Source organism: Pseudomassariella vexata (assembly GCF_002105095.1).
Source record: "Pseudomassariella vexata strain CBS 129021 chromosome Unknown BCR38scaffold_3, whole genome shotgun sequence".
NCBI classification, from domain to species: domain Eukaryota; kingdom Fungi; phylum Ascomycota; class Sordariomycetes; order Amphisphaeriales; family Pseudomassariaceae; genus Pseudomassariella; species Pseudomassariella vexata.
In genome coordinates this window covers 853679-872762 of record NW_024467958.1, presented here as the reverse complement: position 1 = coordinate 872762, position 19084 = coordinate 853679, and the positions used below count along the sequence as shown (strand labels likewise).

General features: G+C 51.7%; 4 protein-coding genes across 4 annotated transcripts; 1 reads left to right on the top strand and 3 right to left on the bottom strand.

Annotated features, from left to right (window-relative positions):
• Positions 1–1476: 1476 nt before the first annotated feature.
• Positions 1477–3147, bottom strand: BCR38DRAFT_455394 (BcMKK1, mitogen-activated protein kinase; the record flags this gene model as incomplete). Its single annotated transcript, XM_040861786.1, has 3 exons — positions 1477–1615; positions 1680–2341; positions 2398–3147. The coding sequence occupies 3 exons, from the start codon at positions 3145–3147 to the stop codon at positions 1477–1479; spliced, it is 1551 nt and encodes a 516-aa protein (XP_040718685.1).
• A 2739-nt stretch (positions 3148–5886) lies between these two features.
• BCR38DRAFT_335821 (P-loop containing nucleoside triphosphate hydrolase protein) lies at positions 5887–7540 on the top strand (the record flags this gene model as incomplete). Its single annotated transcript, XM_040855409.1, has 2 exons — positions 5887–6431; positions 6484–7540. 2 exons carry the CDS (start codon positions 5887–5889, stop codon positions 7538–7540), a joined length of 1602 nt encoding a protein of 533 aa, XP_040718684.1.
• A 2647-nt stretch (positions 7541–10187) lies between these two features.
• On the bottom strand, positions 10188–11784 carry BCR38DRAFT_423123 (uncharacterized protein). The gene is made up of 2 exons (XM_040859573.1): positions 11650–11784; positions 10188–11578 (listed from the first exon to the last, which is right to left on the bottom strand). The coding sequence occupies exon 2, from the start codon at positions 11560–11562 to the stop codon at positions 10321–10323; it is 1242 nt and encodes a 413-aa protein (XP_040718683.1). The 5' UTR covers positions 11563–11578; positions 11650–11784; the 3' UTR covers positions 10188–10320.
• A 3669-nt stretch (positions 11785–15453) lies between these two features.
• BCR38DRAFT_328262 (uncharacterized protein) lies at positions 15454–16191 on the bottom strand (the record flags this gene model as incomplete). Its single annotated transcript, XM_040854836.1, has 1 exon — positions 15454–16191. A coding segment is annotated over one exon (738 nt), but the record flags the coding sequence as incomplete, so codon positions are not given.
• Positions 16192–19084: the final 2893 nt, after the last annotated feature.

Sequence of the window (19084 nt, the reverse complement as noted above, 5' to 3'; positions counted from 1 at the left end):
GGGGCCTCTTGGCGCTCTCTAATACGCACCGGTTCTTGTATCGTAGGGTTGAGGCATGCGTGGCATGATCTGAACCGAGCTCGAGGCAGGACTTGGTAGCTCTATCAGTTCTCAGCAGTGTCATCAACACTTCTCAGTTCGAGTCTGAGCCAAAGGAACATGTGGTGACATATCAGTTGACAATACATTCCATTGTTGATAGAAAAGGGCGCCATAGTATAATCCGATCCCTCCTTTCCCATTGAACCCCACAGCTTCGAGCAGTTGTTCCAAAGCACCTTCTCTAGGTAGCCAGGAGTCACTCCATCGGCCTATCCGGCGGATGAAGTCATATCCAAGCTTTTAGAAAAGGCACACATTGCTAGTGCAGGTTCACCAATAGGAGCCCACCCGTTGGTTGGTCCATGTTTGGCGTTTCTATGGGAAATTTTGCCTTCATAACCACCACACCGTTCCACTCGTCCAAGGTATGAGATTTGGAAAAGTATTTTACGCCCATCCATCTGGCCTTACCGGAGAATGTGATGAGCCGCTGCGTCTCACGTCAGCTGTCCTCGCATCACCGCTCATCTCATCCCTCGCTTCCACATCTTCACTCATACCCTTTCAGCGCCGCAACCACAATGTCAGCCTGTTTCAAAATGGAGGGTGTGAATCATGCAGCCCTCGTCCACGTGGCGTAGAAAACCCTGATGCTCACCCCCTCCCCCCCTTTCGAGAAGCTTTCTAGCGCGAAATGGAATGAATAGGGGCGAAGGGAGTAGGGAGCGAGGGGGGTTGCCGTGGTACGCATCCCTTGCCTCCATCCACGTTCGTGCTTACCAAAGAGCATGTGCTAACTGATGTGTAAGGTGTGCCTACATATCGATCGGAATCATCCCTTACCTGGTTCGTTTTCACCCTATCCAGGAACTATTCCACGTGGCACATCCGAATATGCAGGGCAACGACGCAGGGCCCTTCGCCGCCGTCATCTCTGATCACGTCCCTAGGCCTATTGCTTGGACTTGAACCATTGCCGATAGCACGGTTCAGTTTCAATGACAATAAAGTTCGCTGAGTTGTATTGAAAGCCTGTGTTGTAATACAGATTCTAGGCAATCTAATGCAAGCGCCTCGTACATAGTTCATCATCTCTGGCCATGAGCCCCGACAATTTCCCGCCCACATTTCATTTTGTCGCCGTGTTTCCCAGATCCCTATGGTTTGCAGACTTTGGCTTTGAATCCGAGTTGGGATCTTCACATTCGCTGATGCATCCTTCAAACGGCCCCGCCTCTTTTTTGCCCACCCCCACCGAAGCAAGCCGGCCAAGATTCAGCCCGGCGAGATCCCATCACCCAGTTTCGCGTAACCTCCATATAGGAGCTTGAAACGAAGCAGCAGTTTATCCAAAGGCGAGCTACTCAGCAGCATACAAACTACAGTTTTGTCTTGCCATCTGCACCTGTTTGAGGCATGTGTAAACCACCGGACTCAAGCCTTTGCGTCGTTCCATCCCCAAACCTGGGAGAGGTACTTCTCCATATTGACGCGCTTGGTTTTCATCTCCAGCATCCAAGGATGGTCGAGCATTCGCCATGGGCTAGCCCGCCGGTTTGGTTCTTTTTCGAGACTGTAAATTTATTGTTAGCCCAATGATGTTACTTCCAACGGGGAGAACAGATACTCCAACTTACCAGCACTCGATGAAATATTTAAAGCTGTCGCTCCAGAATATGTTTGCGTCAGGCTCATCCTTGAGCTTGGGTATTGGCTGGCGGACGATATACGTGAGCAAGTCGATCAGGCCGGCCTTGGGTTGCATTTCGGTGCCATCGGCTGGGAAGGGAAAACGGTGTTGTGCAACTTCGAGCAAAGTGACTCCCGTAGACCAAACATCCGACGTGATGGTGTAGCTCTGGCCAGTAATGCGCTCAGGTGCCATGTAATAACTCGTGCCGATGAACGTGTTTGCCTCGCCCTTAGTTCCGAAGTCTCCCGACACTCCAAAATCACACAGCTTGACGTCGCCGTTGCGACACAGCAAGATATTGCTAGGCTTGATGTCGCGATGGATGATCTTCTTGCCGTGGAGATAGGTAAGACCGCCAAGCACACCCTCTGCGATCTTGCCCAGCACCTTCTCGCCCGTCCGGCCACCGAGTCGCTTGACTTCCTTGTATATGCTGTCGAGCGAGCCACCTTCGCAGAATTCCATGGCAATGGAAATGGTAGCCGTAGCCGAGTCGACGAACGCGCCGTAATAACGACAAATGTGGTCCGAGGCGCACTCCTTGTTGAAGTTGATCTCTCGGACGATTTGCTTCTTGACATCTGGATCCGGATTTGTCGTGATGATCTGGAGTATGTCAATACGGGCATACGAAGGGGCTCCAAAGCGAGAGTGATACGTACCTTGAGAGCAAACACAGTCTTTCCTCCCGTCAGCTTGCACCTGGTAACAGCGCCGCCTGCTCCCTCTCCAAGACCACCAAGCTCAACGATTCTCTTCTCTATACTGGCGATACGCCATCCTTCGTCGTCGAGATCGTCCACATCGGCAGTCCTTGCCTTCTCGAGGGCGAGCTTGTCGAAACTGCTCTCAAGACCTTGCATGCTGCTGTCGCGTTCCATGCCGACACCCCCCTCACTCCTTTCCGAGTAGATGGAGCCCACTGCGGATATGGGATCGGGCGTGCCTTGTGGCCTTGAGCCAATGCCATATTGTGATGCGAAGGAGAGAGCCGAGAACTGGGAACCTGCAGATGTCGGATTGCTAGCTCGGCCGTCGAGGGGGCCAAAGCTGCCCGACCTTGAATGCGCTGCGCTGCTTTCACTGCCTCCGCTCGCCGATTGGCCTGGCTGGGCACCCACTTGCCTGGGAGGTTGCTCGTAGGGTGTCACGGTGCTGCCCATAGGTGTAGCGAGGTGAAGCGTCGGCAGCTGCGGCCGCGTCGAAAGGCCTCCGGCGGGCCCACCTACTGCTTTGGCATTAGGTGACGGAGGAATGGCCAACCCCAGTCTCGGTGTTCGTGCGCCGCCCGGTCTCGAGCCGCCGAGAGCAGGTCTGAGTAGGGGTGCGGGAGAAGACATCATGGGAACTGGGCTCGACATTGGCGCCGAAGGTGGTGCGGGAAGATCTAGCGAGAGGGTTGGGGTCTTCATCGGGGATAGACATTAGCATCATGAAGCGAGGAAACGTTGCTATCGCGCAGACTCTCAGTCTCGAGGGAAATGGCGACAAAGAATACACGAATCGAGCAGGAAACAACGGAAGGGTTCATTTACATTCTGCGCCACTGACCCAGAGCTCTGGTTGTCCTGTCCAGACATGATGGGCAGGAATGGCTTGTATTGTGCAGGAACTAGAGTAGTTACAGCTCCTCGAGACTGCGCGGCTATGGCTCAGCACTGCTGGCGTGTGCAGTTGAGCCTGGCCGACGAGATAGGCGGGAGGGAGTAAGGCGATACGGTAACAGTGGGAGTCGGGGGCGTCGTACGTATATCAATGCTCAATGCAGTGGGGAACGACGGTCGTCGTGTCGTCCTGGGCAGGCCAAAGGTGATGGTACGAACAAGACAGCAGCGAGAGAATGCCGCGGATATCCAAAATGTGTCGAATGCTATCTACAGAAACAGTAGCACGCAAATTGAGGGTTGTCGAGCAGAAGTAGAAAGCATGGACGGCTTGTTGCAAGCGCATGGCTCGTCGAGTCGTCGCGGCCCAAGTGGGTGCAGCCGGGATTTTGTCCGTTGCCTACTTCTGCGAAGCGGAGAAGGCCCTGCTGCTTATGCTGGTTTGCAGGGATATCGGCTAGAGCGCCAGACGGTCTAGCGCCAACCCGGTGGGCAAATGCAGGTGGTAAGGACTGAGTTTCCGCCGACGGACCGACGAATGGACAGCTTCTTAGCGGGGTTGACTGCCGGGTAGCTAGAGATGAGCTTGACGACCAACTCGAGACAGCTGTTCCCAGTGGCACCGAGCTGTTTCGGAACTTGAGACGAGACAACGCCTGGCGGTTAGTGATACTTCGATTGACGATGGAAAGGAAAGTCGAGTGGACATCTGGAGATGCTGGAGATGAGGGGACTACATAAATGTCGAGGCGCTCAAAATGTGATACTCCCAGGAGCAACAGATCCAGAGAGCCGAGCTGGTCAGACAGGCTGGTTTGGCTGGGGCAATTGAATGCCAGGATCAATCATCCGTGCTCATTGGGGTGGCCAGCAAAGCATTGAAGTGCGCAAGGGGTCATCATCACCCAGGGATCAGTAGAGAGCCATCCAGTGAATTTGAAAATCACGTTGCGCCCAAAATGTGCATTCGGGAGCCACTAGAACCTGTCAAGCCTGTTGGACCCACCATGGCCACACCCTCATCTCATTTCCACCTACTGGCCCAGGTCCACTGGCGGGCAATACTGCACTCGCCCTGATTATGATCGTTGACATCAAACGCCCGGTACGTAATCATGAAGTCGTACTGGTTTTTCAAGTCGTCAGAAATTGCCAAATTCCTGCATACTGCAGATGCCCGGTCAGTGGTTATTGTTTCTGACAGCATCATGTGTCAAGCGCTCCTTTCGTTGCAGCTACTGTCTCGTGCCCGGTGAGGAAACTGGAGAACTTGCTCAGCGTGAGATGCAGCGTCTTGTGTTACCCCAATTCGCATATGGGGGACCCTGTAATGTGTGCGAATTGCATAGTCAAGCATCCTAGTGCAACCACCCATTCGCAAATCCTGCAGAAAGGCCTCAGGCTTGCAATTCGTGGGCTGGCTGGCATATGTCATTTTGAGGTTCAAAGGATGTTCAAAGAATGGCACGACATGGGCTGCGGCATACGGGATTGAGTGCTCGCGAATGCTGCCGCCCTTTTCTTCTCGGGGGACATCGTTCAACGTGGTCAAAACGCGGCCAGTTGAGATGACTCGTCCCCAAAAATCTGGAGCGCGTCGATTTACCCTCTTGGGCCGTTGGAGCTTGCTTCATAGTTCCGGATGACGCGGCACTAGAGGGGCATCAAGTCGGCAGATACTCTGGCGGGAGCAAACATCGCCGAATGCTCCAAAGGTCCGATTCTGCAATCAACTCGGAGTCTGGAGCGGTCGAGCAATCTGATGACGGCTGATATCGCTTATGTCGGCAGGGAATATTTGACGTGCTCAGATTCACAGCCTCGCCAGGGTGTCTTGGACTGGGGGCGTAAGATTCGGTTGCCAAGCATCCCCATGGTCAACCCCCGTTGCATTACATCGACCAGATTCGGATGATCGTCAGCCTCCCTGACTGGCGCGTTAAGGCCTGTATAACAGAATGCTCAGTTGACTCGAACATTTGGAATCCCGCTTCTTACCGCTGCTGAGATAAGATGTAGGTCGTCTGAGAAGGCATCGATTTATTTCGTAGTGCAGTAGTAGATCTGCGAGGTGTTCCTAATCGGATGAGCGACGAAAATACGACTGCAATGATTGAATACGTGTTGGCTTAGAAGTCAACCAACGAGCGAATCGAAGGACACGTTCAATCTTATGTTAGGCGCGCGTTTACTTAGCGTAACGTCTCATTGGGCCGGCCTGTCGCCTACCCCACACCAACCATGTCACTGATCCCTGTCTCGATTTTTTCAACAGTCGTTGGAAGATTTTCGCTTCGCCATGAGGTCAGCAAGCGCAACACAGCGAAACAGAAGGCTTGTAACAAGACGGCGCGCAACTCATTTTTCGGAACTGTTTTCCACTTTTGCCGTCCAAGGAACGTTTGCAGGACCGCAGTTGCATTGACACCGTCATCGATCAGCTCACCCTTGCTTGTGGTGCATACACGGCGGGCTCACTCTTGGCTACCCAGTAAACTCGCCATGCCGTCCTCCAAGAGCGCGGCTACAAGACCTCGTGCCGCTAAAATGGAAAAGATCGATATTGTCTCCTTGTCCTCGGCGTCAGATTCCGGCAGTAGTGGGCCAGAAAGCGGGAGCGAGAATGGGCAAGAATCTGACTCCCTCGACAGTGATGCGCCACGGAAAAGGCGCAAGGCTATTCTGGATGTCGAAGTAGACCCCGTGGACGATGAGCCCTACCAGGCGCCCATTGTATCTTCCATAACTGGGGCAACTTCCAGGATAAAAAAGAAGGTAGCAAACACCAATCCTCCAAAGGCCGAGCCAGATGTTGTTTTTCACCCCACAACGACAGCAGTCCCGGTTGACCCAAACACTACGTTCGAGTCACTCCACTTACGGCCATGGCTAGTGAATTCATTGGCCAACATGGCTATCAAGCGACCGACCGGCATTCAGAAACACTGTATACCAGAGATCCTCAAAGGACGTGATTGCATTGGAGGCAGTCGAACTGGTTCCGGAAAGACGGTGGCTTTTGCAGCTCCGATATTGCAGAAACTCGCTGAAGACCCCAGCAGCATATTTGCCGTGGTTCTGACTGCCACAAGGTGAGCCGAAATTGCCATTGACCTGAAAGATGCCAACGCTGATACGATGCAGGGAGCTTGCGTTGCAAATATTTGAGCAGTTTAAGGCCATATCTGCAGCCCAAACGCTCCGGGCCGTCCTGATCACGGGCGGATCTGACATGCGGCCCCAAGCAATCGCTCTTGCGGAAAGGCCGCATTTGATCATTGCTACTCCTGGACGATTGGCAGATCACATACGGAACTCAGGGGAAGACACCATTTGTGGGCTGCGAAGAGTCAAATTCTTGGTACTTGATGAAGCCGATCGACTTCTGGCCTCAGGAGGCCCAGGGAGTATGTTGCCGGACATAGCAGAATGCCTTTCAGTCCTCCCAAAGGACAGGCAAACATTACTGTTCACTGCCACAATGACACCCGAAGTACGGCAACTGCAGGATCGGCCCCGGGAGTCGGGCAAACCACCGGTGTTCGTCTGCGAGGTCGACACACGCGTACTCGCAATCCCCAACACGCTAAACCAATGTTATGTACAGGTGCCTGTAACGCACCGTGAGCACTATCTACATACCTTCCTGCTCACAGAGGCGAACATCGAGAAGTCGGTTATCATATTCTGCAACCGCACCTCAACTGCCGATTTCCTGCACCATCTTCTACGACTGCTAGACCATCGCGTCACCTCGCTGCACTCGAAACTCTCACAAAAAAATCGCATCGACAACCTGGGTCGGTTCCGGGCTGCGGCAGCTAGGATACTAGTGGCGACCGACGTGGCCGCTCGTGGGCTCGATATCCCCGAGGTCAGTCTAGTCATCAACTACGATGTCCCGAGGAATCCGGATGACTATATTCATCGAGTTGGTCGAACGGCCCGAGCTGGCCGCAAGGGCGACGCTGTTACGTTTGTGGGCCAGCGTGATGTCGAGCTTGTGCATGCTATTGAGAAGAGAGTCGGAAGAGAAATGATAGCTTGGGGGGAAGAGGGTGTGAATTTGGAGACTAGGGTCATTCGGGATGCCCTGAAGCTGGTAGGAGAGATGAAGAGAGAGGCCTTGCTGGAGATTGAGGAGCATAGGGAAGTTGGTGGCAAGCGAAAGAGGGGAATGCAGAAGTTGCGTGTACAGTAATGACAGTCGATCCCATTCGTTGGACCAAATGAAACTACCATCGAGTCCCTCCTTGGTCCCTAGTTATTTTATGAAAGTTCCATACTTGTGTGATCTAGCGACCTCACCACTTTTCGTGGTAACTATCCGTGGTAAACCCACCCTCGAGTCCATCCAGGGCTCGCGCCGTAGCATGTCCCGCAGAAAATACGAAACAAGTTTGGGCAAAAGATTTAAATACCCTGCACAACCCCTGTAAAGATCTATTTACCCTGCAATTTTTCTGCCGCTTTTCTCTCCACATTTCCGCCATGCTTTCTGACTTCATGCCTCTGGAATTAGCATACGACTACTATTCCTCAGCTCAACATGACGTCGCTACCCCTATTATCTATTTCTATTGATGGAAAAGAGTTCCTTGACCTTGATACTCTATCACTTGCCCTCGACAACTGGGCTGTAAAGGAGAAATTCTCTTATCGGGTTGAGCGGCGAGATAAGACCCGTGGCTCCTGGGTGTGTGCCTCTGCGTTAAGCAGCTGTTTATGGCGCTGCCGAGCAACCTATTCCCCTAGTGAGGATATCTGGCAGATTCATATTCTAGCTACAGGGGCGTGGTGCTGTCATCATAGGAGAATTTCACGGGAAAGTTCGGGAGAGGGCTTGCCACTTTATTTTGGACTATCGCCCGAGCACCAACTATAGCCCAATACGAGGCAGCTTTAGAGAAGCTTCGACAACAAAAGCCCGAAGCTGCGGCATATCTAGAGGCGGCAAACCCTTCGCTTTGGGCCGAGGCGCTATTCTCTGGGCGTCGATATGGCCACGATACAAGTAATATTGTCGAGTCGCAAAACGGAGTATTAAAGCTTGATCGGGAACTTCCAATTATTGCTCTCCTCGACTCAATATGGCACCGGGTTATGGAGAAGAGAGCAGCTCGGCTTCAATCTGCTTTACGGTTGATAGAGGCAGGGAAGACAGCTACCCCATTCGTTGAAGGGAAATTACGAGAAGGGAGGCAATGGGCGTCTAGTAATCGTGCTCAATTTTCGTCACCAACGGAAGCAAGAGTAGTACAGCCTGACGGCCTTATTTGCATTGTAAATTTGACAGCAGGGACATGTTCATGCCGTCGGTATCAAAGGAATGGAATCCCTTGCGGGCATGCCATTACCGTAATACTAGCAGGAGGGGACGGTATAACCCCTTATCTACCAGAATCTCTCTCTCCGACCGTTTGGGCTGCCACGTATAGTAGCCCGATGCCAGCTATCAACGTCTCTGAGCTCAAGCTCAAGCCAGAGGACCCTTGTAACCCTCCAATTACCAGAGTACCTCGAGGATGCCCTGTTAAAGAGAGGATTCGAAAGGGGGATTCTCGCCGCCCTCCACAGAGCTCACAATCGCGATGCTCTAGTTGTGGTGAGACTGGACATAATATGAGAAGGTGCCGACGCCCCCATGGATAGCTTGATAGGCCCGATCCGTGGGTCTGATGGATTGGGAAGGCGGTGGGAGGTCTGGGAAATTGCAGGGTAAATAGATCTTTACTGGGGTTGTGCAGGGTATTTAAATCTTTTGTCAAAAAAAATGTCGCCAGTGTACCGACTGCAAACTTTCCAGCGTCGTACGCACTTGACATCACGGCGAACCTGAACTTTAGTATCCGGTATTGCACAGCCCAGAGCCACCAACGATACGCTGTCCAAACTCTGGACCACCCTCCAACCTCGCCGCATTGAGAGGGGGCGAACTAAGACGAGCTTTTTACCAGCGCGGCGCTTTATGGCAACGTCCGTGGCGTCTCTCGGATTCGTTACCCTTGGCTTTCACGTATTCGGCTGGCTTTGGCTGTCGCCACGGCCTGAGTGTCGGTCATATGACCCGAAAACTGGTGGTAACGAACTCTGTCCGTAGTCCTACCCAAAAGTCGTCAGTGGCGGCCAGGTGAGTTCCTTTCTTTTGCAGTCACCCTCAATCAGAATATACGAATCCGAATCCGAATCCAATCACGACTTCGATGTCAACCTCTTTGATCAGGTGGTTAACTGTCCGATTCTGCACACTTGAAGAGATACAACTCCCACGTCCGGGGACTTATCGACGGTTCTTATGTACGTTGAATCGTCTTCTTTCGCATCGGTGCCTTACTCAACAAAGTTAGGCAAGCCCAAGGCTGGCTCTATAGAGCATGCCAACTATCGATCTTTCGACCTGTAGCTATGTGAAATCATATCAAGTGTGTTCATGGATAACCCATAGCCGTGTGGATGAATTTAGGCAGTGTGGTAGATAAACCGTTTCCGAACAATGAAACTGTAAGCTGTTGAAAGATATCGTGTGTTCTTTTCGAGGGAATCTGTACCAATTTCAAATTGAGCCTAGACGCTGGTTCAGTCTCGACTTCATCTGGGCCATGTACCTCGTACTACCATGGTATGTGAACGTTGGTGCATGATCATATAAATCCCTAGAGGGTTGCACTACCGCGAGTGAACTCTCATCATAGTCATCTCACAAACACTACAATTTCAACAGGTTTCATATACTTACGACTACCCATCCTCAATTCCAGAGCGACTTGAAGGCCTTGAGTTGAGGACTGAGATGCAAGTGATTCCCCTCGCCACAAAGACACCCGACTATAGTGAAGGACAATAAAAGCTCAAAGTGGATTCATCGTACATTGAGGACACATATCGTAAAGTCTAGTCTTCACACCAAGTTTATATACATTCCGCCTTTCTCATATTAAGCGGGGAATATTTCAAGCTACTATACATGCTTAGTCATATACATCAACCATATCGTTGCTTAGGATCCCTCCACGTCTCATCCAGCCTATGCCTCACCCAATCCGGCACAAAAGCCTTCACCTTGACCTTCTGCGCGCCCTCCTCCTCATTAACCCCCCATTCCATCGAAGATTCCCTCTCACGATCAAAAGGCGTCTCCCTCGTCTCTCCTGGCAACTCCAAGTCGGTCATGACCTGCAACCGACAAACGGCCAACCCAACATTTCCCACGCCTGCCACCCAAGTACTCGCCAACCGCCCCTTCTTTCCATCGACTCCAATCTTAATCTGCCCGGGCACCGTCTCGGCCGGCACAGGCGACGCGTCCGAGTCGTACTCCAACCGCGACGGCACGGGCTGTCCCTCGCCGTACAGCACCACGGGCAGAATGCGCTTCCTTACCACACCGCGGTGCTTGGTGCGGATCGTCAACTCCTGCCCCACGTAGCAGCCCTTCCGGAAGTCGATGCCGCCCATAAGATCCATGTTGGCCTCAAGCGGCAACTGTTGCTCACGCCGGATTTCGTCCTGGCCCTCGGCCACGCCGCGCAGGTACCGCCGGATTTGGTAGGCTTTCTCATCGCTTGGGTCGAGGTCTGCCGCGGGGGCTGCGTTTTGCGTGGTAAGGATGCGGTATCCCAGGCCGGGCGCTCTTGTGTCTGGGAGTACAATGCTCTTATCCGCTGTTGAGAAAGGTGGTCTCTGACCGGTGCCACTCTCACTTGATGCGTCGTCCCAGACCTGCCACAGCGCACATTCGCCCGGGTCCAGGATACGAAACTTGAACTTACTCCGCAGCTTATACCGCTTAATCAGCTGCATTAAATTCCCCGCCTGCCCCTCGTCCACATCGATTATGAAGGCCTCGCCCGGCTGCAGCATCGGGTCGGCGATGCCGACGTCCAAAGTGCTAGCATATATAAAAACATCGTGAAGGACGCGACCCGAGGCGTTGAGTATGCCGGTGTAGAAGCCCTTGTTGTTTTCCGGGTTGGGCTTGAGGGCAAGAATGTTGGAGGTGATGATGCCCTGTAGAAATCTGGGCGCATCGACGCCAGCGATGGAGATAAGGCGTCGAGAGGAGAGGGCAGCGTACCCGGCGGACGGGGGAGCCGGTGGAGAGGCGGCGTATCGGGGCCGGGTGGTGGTGAATCGTCGTCGGGGCGGATTGGATGCCCGTATGCGCGAGCGACAGATGTATAGGATTGGTTGTCGCGATGTGACGCGCCGCGGCAGGGTTTGCATCTTGTTGGAGGCAAGACTAGCGGGCCGGGAAAATACGGATCAGCCGAAGCAGTACATACGACGGGTACGCGAGGTACGTAGCCTTACGAAACGATCAATATTGTCGTGGATTGGTGGCAATATCCTCAAATCGCAACTTGAAGCTTAATGGGCCGAAGTGGATTGCGTACAAAATTCAATATTCAGCAGATGATGTAATGCCGCTTTCTACAGGGGTCCCGGTAACGGATGCAGCGGACATTACGGTGTTTATGGGGGTCCAAATCGCCGGAGTTTTATGGCCTAATGCCGAATTGTCCGAGGAACGAAAAGGCCAAATCGGCCGCTGGCCTGGAGCGGATCTACATCGAGATGGCAAATGCGTCCGGTCTAGGTAATTCGTCGCATCTCGCTCCATTAGCGACCTTTCAGCCCTTTCCGAACGGATGGACCCTGGTCTTGAAACATGCTCATCTTGCCAAGCATACGAACTCAGTTGGTTCTAGACATTCTCATACTTTGACGATGACGAAGACCAGCCGAGATATTGTGAAGTGGATCTGAAATGGAGAGCAGACAAGATTTCCGACTTGCGGGGAGTTGATCGGTTTCCCTCAGGAGTTCACTTTCCCATAGTCTGTTGCCGACCGTCGCTCGGCATTGGCCACGAACATCCGGCAAGTTCTGATATGAATGAGACGGTGGCTCGGTCTTCAGCAGCGACGTGTGGCTGTGCCCCCAGCTTATGAGAATACCCATTTCTCTCAAGTGTGGGGAAAAAACATGGATTTTGCATGATGACTCAGGTACGCGGAAACAATTGACCAGACATACTGGGATAAAAGTGGTGGGCATAGTTCTTTTACGGTATTGAGTTCGGAAGTTCAGCACAGAGTTTGTGACGAACAATGCCCGGCGCGAACGTCTTATTACCCTTAATCCAGTACAGGCACAAACACAAAATCTTATCTGTCAGTCAATCATCGTCGCATAAAACGGACACGCACAATATCGTCGGTGTTTCGCAATCTGCATCCCATCGCAAGACCCAATAGTCCTCATTTGCCGACCGATTTGCAAGAGTACGAGTGGAATGACAAAACGCAGTCTGACCCAATGATAGCAGCCTGGGCACAGCTGCATATACCGGATGATTCACCTCACCTAACGCCCCGCCCGTGTTTTTTTGACTTCACCGCATTTCTAGCACGCACTTATGCCGGTGCACAGGGTCCTGCCGCTGTCTCTCCACAGCCATTTTGGCGGTGGAGGAAGGAGGGACACCCCTACACAGCACACAACACATGCTACTGTGGACGTGGCACATGGAAAAAGTGTCCATCAGATGGCTGCACCCAGAATAACGTCTGATAGGACAGGTTCTAGAAGCCTACTCAGGAGGTATGAATCATAGGACGGCAGCAGCGCGGGGTCAGAAAAAGCGTGTTGGCAGCGCATTGGTAAGTTCGTGGAGATTGCCGTTCTGATCTTAAGATCAGCGGCGGGCAAGATTCCCGATTCCTCACGGTCGAGAACGATTGCAATAAACATCGGCTGCAGAGTCAAGATTTCCCGCACTGAGTGCCGACCAACCTTTGCTTTTTGCTTTTGGTGTTTGCCCGTGCTCGAATATTCGATCGACCAGTGTGGACGTGTCGCGAACCGATGAGAACACAACTCAAGGTATCAAGATACGACACGCGCATCCGGGGTAGGTATCGTACTTGTTGCCGGGGGGCCGTGCCACGAACCCACAATATGTGTAATGGCAGGGCTCGCATAAAAATTCGAGCAAATTCGTCTTGAACGATTTGTCATAAAGTGCGATCTGCAAAGAATGGGAGCTCCGCGTGCTCTCAACATGTGAAATGCACTGCACCACCAACTTAAACCCGCCCTCCACATCGCATTCACCTGCTGTGGTAGCTGTGTGTTTTTGTCATCACGTAACTCAACGTGGTAGCATGTCTGACAGAACAGAATAAGCGGCATGAGAGGCCCCTGATGACGGACTCGCAATCTGACACCTGCCCACAAGGGCAAGGGTGTAGCAAATATTCGAGGGACTGGCAGATTATCTAAGCAGTAATTATTGTGCGTCATCTCCACCTCTTCGCAGAGCGGTCCTCGGGGAAAATATGGCACATCCAATGATTGTGGGTTGACATCACATAGGGCTGTTTGTGTTCCTCGCACCGCCTCACTAGGAAGAAAATAACATATACGGTGTACTTCATGCGTATCTAGACCGCAGCGGTCAACGACCAACTGTGTCGCACGATGAGGGTCAAAGTCACCTACGTATCCATCCGTACTTACGCGCCAATTATTATCGTAACATTTTGTTCTCTCTTCGCATGATGCGTGGAGTCTATCCAACGTTGGGCAGACATGCCGGGCCAGCAAAGACGACGTGAACAAAACAAGTGTGAAGAAAGAAGCAAAAAGTGGGCGAAATCAGTTCGATAGCATCGTGGTCTGGCCACATGCCCTGTTGGTCTCCGTCAATTTTATCATTTGCCAAATCTCCGTGCACAGCATTGAAAGCGGGAAAATGGCAGCGCTTGTGGGTTGGCTGACTGACCGATTGACCAAAACCATGGGACCCCTTTCGCGGCAGGCCGGCCCCTCCCTGATTGGCTGGAGAACGGTTGTCAAGGTCTCAGGAACCCAGAGACTTGGGAACACTCGGCTGGACCCCGTGAGATTGGAGAGCATCAATCAGCAGATCAGCCCTGGAATTCAATTTATTGGGGGTCCAACCGCTCGTAAGTACCTTTGTAACCCCTTTACAGCAAGTGCCCTACCCTTTAAGCTCGTTCCCCACAGCACTGAGACGACCTTGAGCCAGACGTCACGCCCACTCCTTGTCTTCTGACAGCACAGGCACAGGTGTCCCTAATATCGTTTGATAGGATTAGGATGTCAGTGGAGAATAGGCTTCAACTCGTGCGAACCTCTTATCGCTAACTAGAAGAGTCCATGTGGTGAGGTTTCATGCAAAGATGGCATGCCCGTAACCCCCCGGTCTGTCGCGATCGGTCGTAGGGAATGTGATGCGATTTTCGGGCTTCGCGCAATAACCAGAGAGAAAATTTTGTAGATGCTGCCTAGATGGCGGCTGCCCGGTCAACGGAGATAATTCGCTGCCTAATGGCTATCATGCTCGGGCGGAATTTGTAACCCGAGGTGCGGCTGGCGAGAACTTTTTCTTTTTTTTGATTTTTTGATTTTTGGCTGCTCCCGGAATTTCGCGAGATGATTTAAAGTGCTCGGCTGATGATCAATCAAGCCGTCTAGACAATGCAACACCTATATGATCCAGAGGTCGCCGATGTCGGTTGGAGATTAAAAGTGTAAGTCCGGTTTGATGATCACCATGACTCGAGAGAGTTCAATGCACGAGGCAACAAGGCACGTTAATGACATACTTGGCGCGATTGATGGAATCAAGACGAATCATGTTTTTTTGTGAGAAGTGATTTGGGTTTCAATTGTGCATGCTATCTGTCACGATACGTAGTGATGATTATTGAAAGTTAAGGAACTAGGCGTTCAATATCCCACTCGACCGTGCAGCTCAGCTCTTCAAGCCGAAGAAGCTGAATACCAAGGAACGAACGGCCCTGCCTGTTCCTTGCAATATGAATATCCCGAGATGATTGTCTCCAAAATCCGGCCCCAGTATCCTCCTCTGAGTGGTGACAGCTTGAGCCCTCCCTGTTGGGCCTATGAACCTCCTGGTAGTAACTCCCTAATAGAACAAAGAAAAAAATTTAAAGCCAAAAACACTTGCGCTGTCGAAATGCCATTGCCGCTGTGGTATTGTGTAACGCCGTCCAGATGCAGATATTAACCGACGTGTAAAGCAAATCCGTGGTGGTGAAATTCAAGTGTGCAAAGAGGAGACGTCTAGTAGACTGATATCGCGGATATCAATCGTGCAGAATTCCTTGGTGGCAGGTAGTATCCTTCGTTGTAGAAGTCGGCCTTCTGATCATCCTCCTCTTTCGAATCATAATATGCTGTTACTGCTTCTCTCTGCTTCTCGGCGAATGATGGTAATGATGCGAACGGCGGTGATGGTGGCATGGACTCATCCTCTGAAGAGTCGGAGTCGTGGTCGAGTTCGGGTGGTGATGCGGAGTGTGACGGGGAGCGAGTAAGGGTCAGGGCTACGTAGTCCTCCTCGTTGTCCTCCTCCATGTCGTCGACTTCATCCTCGTCCATTGTCTCCAGTTGTGGAGACGGCGGCACGATGGTGTTGGACGGTATCCTCCTCAATGAGACAGCGTCTGCCATCTCAATGTCCTCGTCCTCCTCACTATCGCTGTCTGAATCGGAGTAGGAGTCGGCTTCCCAGTCCTCCTCGGTTTCGTCAGCAATGGAATTGGACCATTGCACACGTCTTTCTTCGGTCTGCGGGCTGGCTCCGCGAACGGATTGGTTGAACCAGCTCTCCTGCTCCCGTTCGGCATTCGCGAGGTCGAGCATCAGGGAGTCGAGGAGGTTCGCATGGCCAACGAGGAGACGGAGGTTATGGTCGGCACGGGCAGCCTCGCTAGAGAGCTTCGCCCGGGCACGGTGAGCCAAAAAGTATGTTTGTGAGATGGACATCTTCTTGGGTTTGGGTGTTGACAATGGTGATGATGGTTGGTGGGCGGATGAGGAAAAGGGGGAAGAGTGCAAAGTGGCGAAAACCATTTTGTAGAACAGCAACAGAGACACTTAAAATGGTGTGAAATTGTTTGATCCAGGCAGCTTCGCCAGGTGAGTCAGGCACCGATTTGCGGAAAGGCGCGACTTTTTGTATCCAAGCTCGCGATGATGGACTCAGAGCTAATAAGCAGGGATTGTGGGGTAGCACTTTAAGAGGTGGTGGTCGGTACGAGGGTACCTTGCGGCTATATTGTCTTGGGTGTGTCTTGAGTGTGTCTTGGTTGTCTTGGTTGTCTTGGTTGTATGAGTATAAGCGAGATGTGCCGTTTCTGTCAAATCTAGACCGGGAGCTACTGGTATGAGGCTGATATATCCGTTGGCTAGATAGCTTCAGATTTTTTGTCTCCAGATTGGAATGGAGCTCCTGAGAGAAATTGCAAAAAAAAAAACGGGAAGGTACGATTCTTTTGTAATGCATCTGCTGACAGATTGTGGATGGGATGTGGATGTGGACATTGTGCCATGTGGACTTTCCTGTCTTTAGACGGCATGACCAACACAAGAGCTCGTCTCGTCTTGTCGGATTGTTCGTAATTGGCGGCGTGGCAGGGTACATCGGCTCACACAGCAACTGTGATCCCAGCTCTCACCGCCTACAATCAATCCCCGTCAATCCGTGGCCTGCACAAAAAGAAGACGCCGACCGCTCGTCCCGCTAACAAGACGCATGGATAACTCATAAGCCCGCGCCCCGCCCATCAACAAGCCCGTGTACCTCCGTACCCGACTTGCTGGTACTCCTTCCTGGGCAATTCAGAACCAATCATGCAGCCAGCTGTATCCATCTTATGCGAGAAGTCACCGCAAAAAGTCAAATGGAATTGTCGGAGTTTGATGTTGGGCCTGCAAGCCGAGGGGTCCTCAAGGCATCCAAACCCAAAGGGATGCTTTCATTACGCCAAGTCATTGCACAGCAACGTCCAGCATGCGCAGTACATACACAGTATAGACAGCAAGCCAGCAGCCAAGAGTTGCGCCCAACTCCAAGAAACGTCTTATTAATTATGACGCGAAATCGGTCTCAAATGCTGATGAATCGTCGTTGTGACCTATGCGCCAACGACCCCTGTCTGCTATGATGCATTGGTGACTGCTTGATAACCATTTGGATTGCTTAGTATTGCTATGGGTTGGAAGCTTTCCAAGCTTCTCCGATTAATAACGATAACGCCGGACGGTACATCGAATTGATTCTACCGCTTTCGCAGCAAATGATGGTCCTCAACCATGATACCATGCCAGCCGATCAATGATCTACTTGTAGCTACGCCGTGTCATGATGTGCCTTTTGCTGGATAGTGCCTTGCCATCATTGGAACTTCTACTCGTCCATCAAGTTCCGGCAACCCCAGCAGCGCAATGCCCATACGTCGCACGTATAACACACACCATGGAATGATAGACATTTCCGTGATGCATCAGATTAGATAAACTGATAGCAATCAGTATCGGACTTGCATCCCAGCTTTGCACAAGTTGCGGAATACAGCATCGGCGTCGTATCAATTCCGTTCCTGATATTACTTTTAATGAAGCAAAGTCTTGGGACCAAGACTAAGTTTGACTCGGCTGTTGTGGTCGCTTCGTAAAACCTGCGAATCCGAGGGACGGTCCGAAGAATCAGCAACGGGATGCATAAAAGTTGTGCAATGGACAGGTGGGGATGGGGAAGCAAGCAAAGCGACGGACCACGCCAAGTTGCATCAAACCAGCATGGCATTAAGGCATTATTCATCAGTTTCGATGCATGCGGCGGAAATGGCGAGGTCATCAAAGCTTCGCCTATTGACGAATCCTCTTTCAATCTCCTCACTCGTCGGTAACAATCAATCTATATCATGCTCACCGTCCTCGCGGATCAAGGCATATTAGACTCGTGTGGACATCTCGTGTTTCGCAAATTGTGATTCATAATGAATCGGACGCATCTACACCCATAGGGCTGAGAGAGGGAGATCATCTTGATAGTCAGCACCAGGCACGCACCTGCCTCAGCCACAGACTTTGCCTAGGTGCAGCTTGCATTCGGCCATGTCCATTAGGAGTCGGCGTCAACGTCGTAACGTAACAATGGCTTTAGTTGATCGCAACATGAAGCTGGCGCCATTGCCGACTCTGCAGCGCATTCTCATTGGAGCCATTTACTTACTTTGCACTTACTAGCTTCTTCCTGTGCCACGATACTCGTATTGGCTTTGGAGTCCGTTTCTTCTCTTGGTTCCGTCGCATTGCAATTGCGGGAAAACGAGCAACCAATCAGGCAGTAGCATAATTGCCAACTTGATCTACTTCACAATACCTGACAACCTCGACAAGCCTCCACATTGTGGAGGAAATGACCGCGTGGCACGCGTGGTTGTTCAGAAATAATTTTGAAAACCAATCCTGGCTGACGACAAGACACATGCTGGCAGGAAAAGACAACATGATGGATGGATACGGAATAGAACTTGTTGACCAACAACCACCTTCGTTGCTGGAAGAAGCAGAGCCGGGATCGAATTACTCCACTTTCTCCGGATGCCCCCGTACGGCGTACGGGCGGTCGGAATCAAGCCGATTTGGAATCTTTGCAAACGTGGTGACTGCTTCCTGATTCGTACGACTTGAAAGCTAGTCGAGAAGTCGTTCATAAGCACGAACATTGTACTTGAGTAGAACACCGAATGCCGTCGAACATGAACAAAAATTTAGCGTAAATGTGGAGTTTGGTGGCAGGGAGGTTACTCAGAGCGATAATTGTCGCTGCGGGTTCGGAATGACCAGGAAGCTTTTCAGATGCTATCTAATAGACTTCGAGAAGGCTTATCTCGTCTCTCTCACT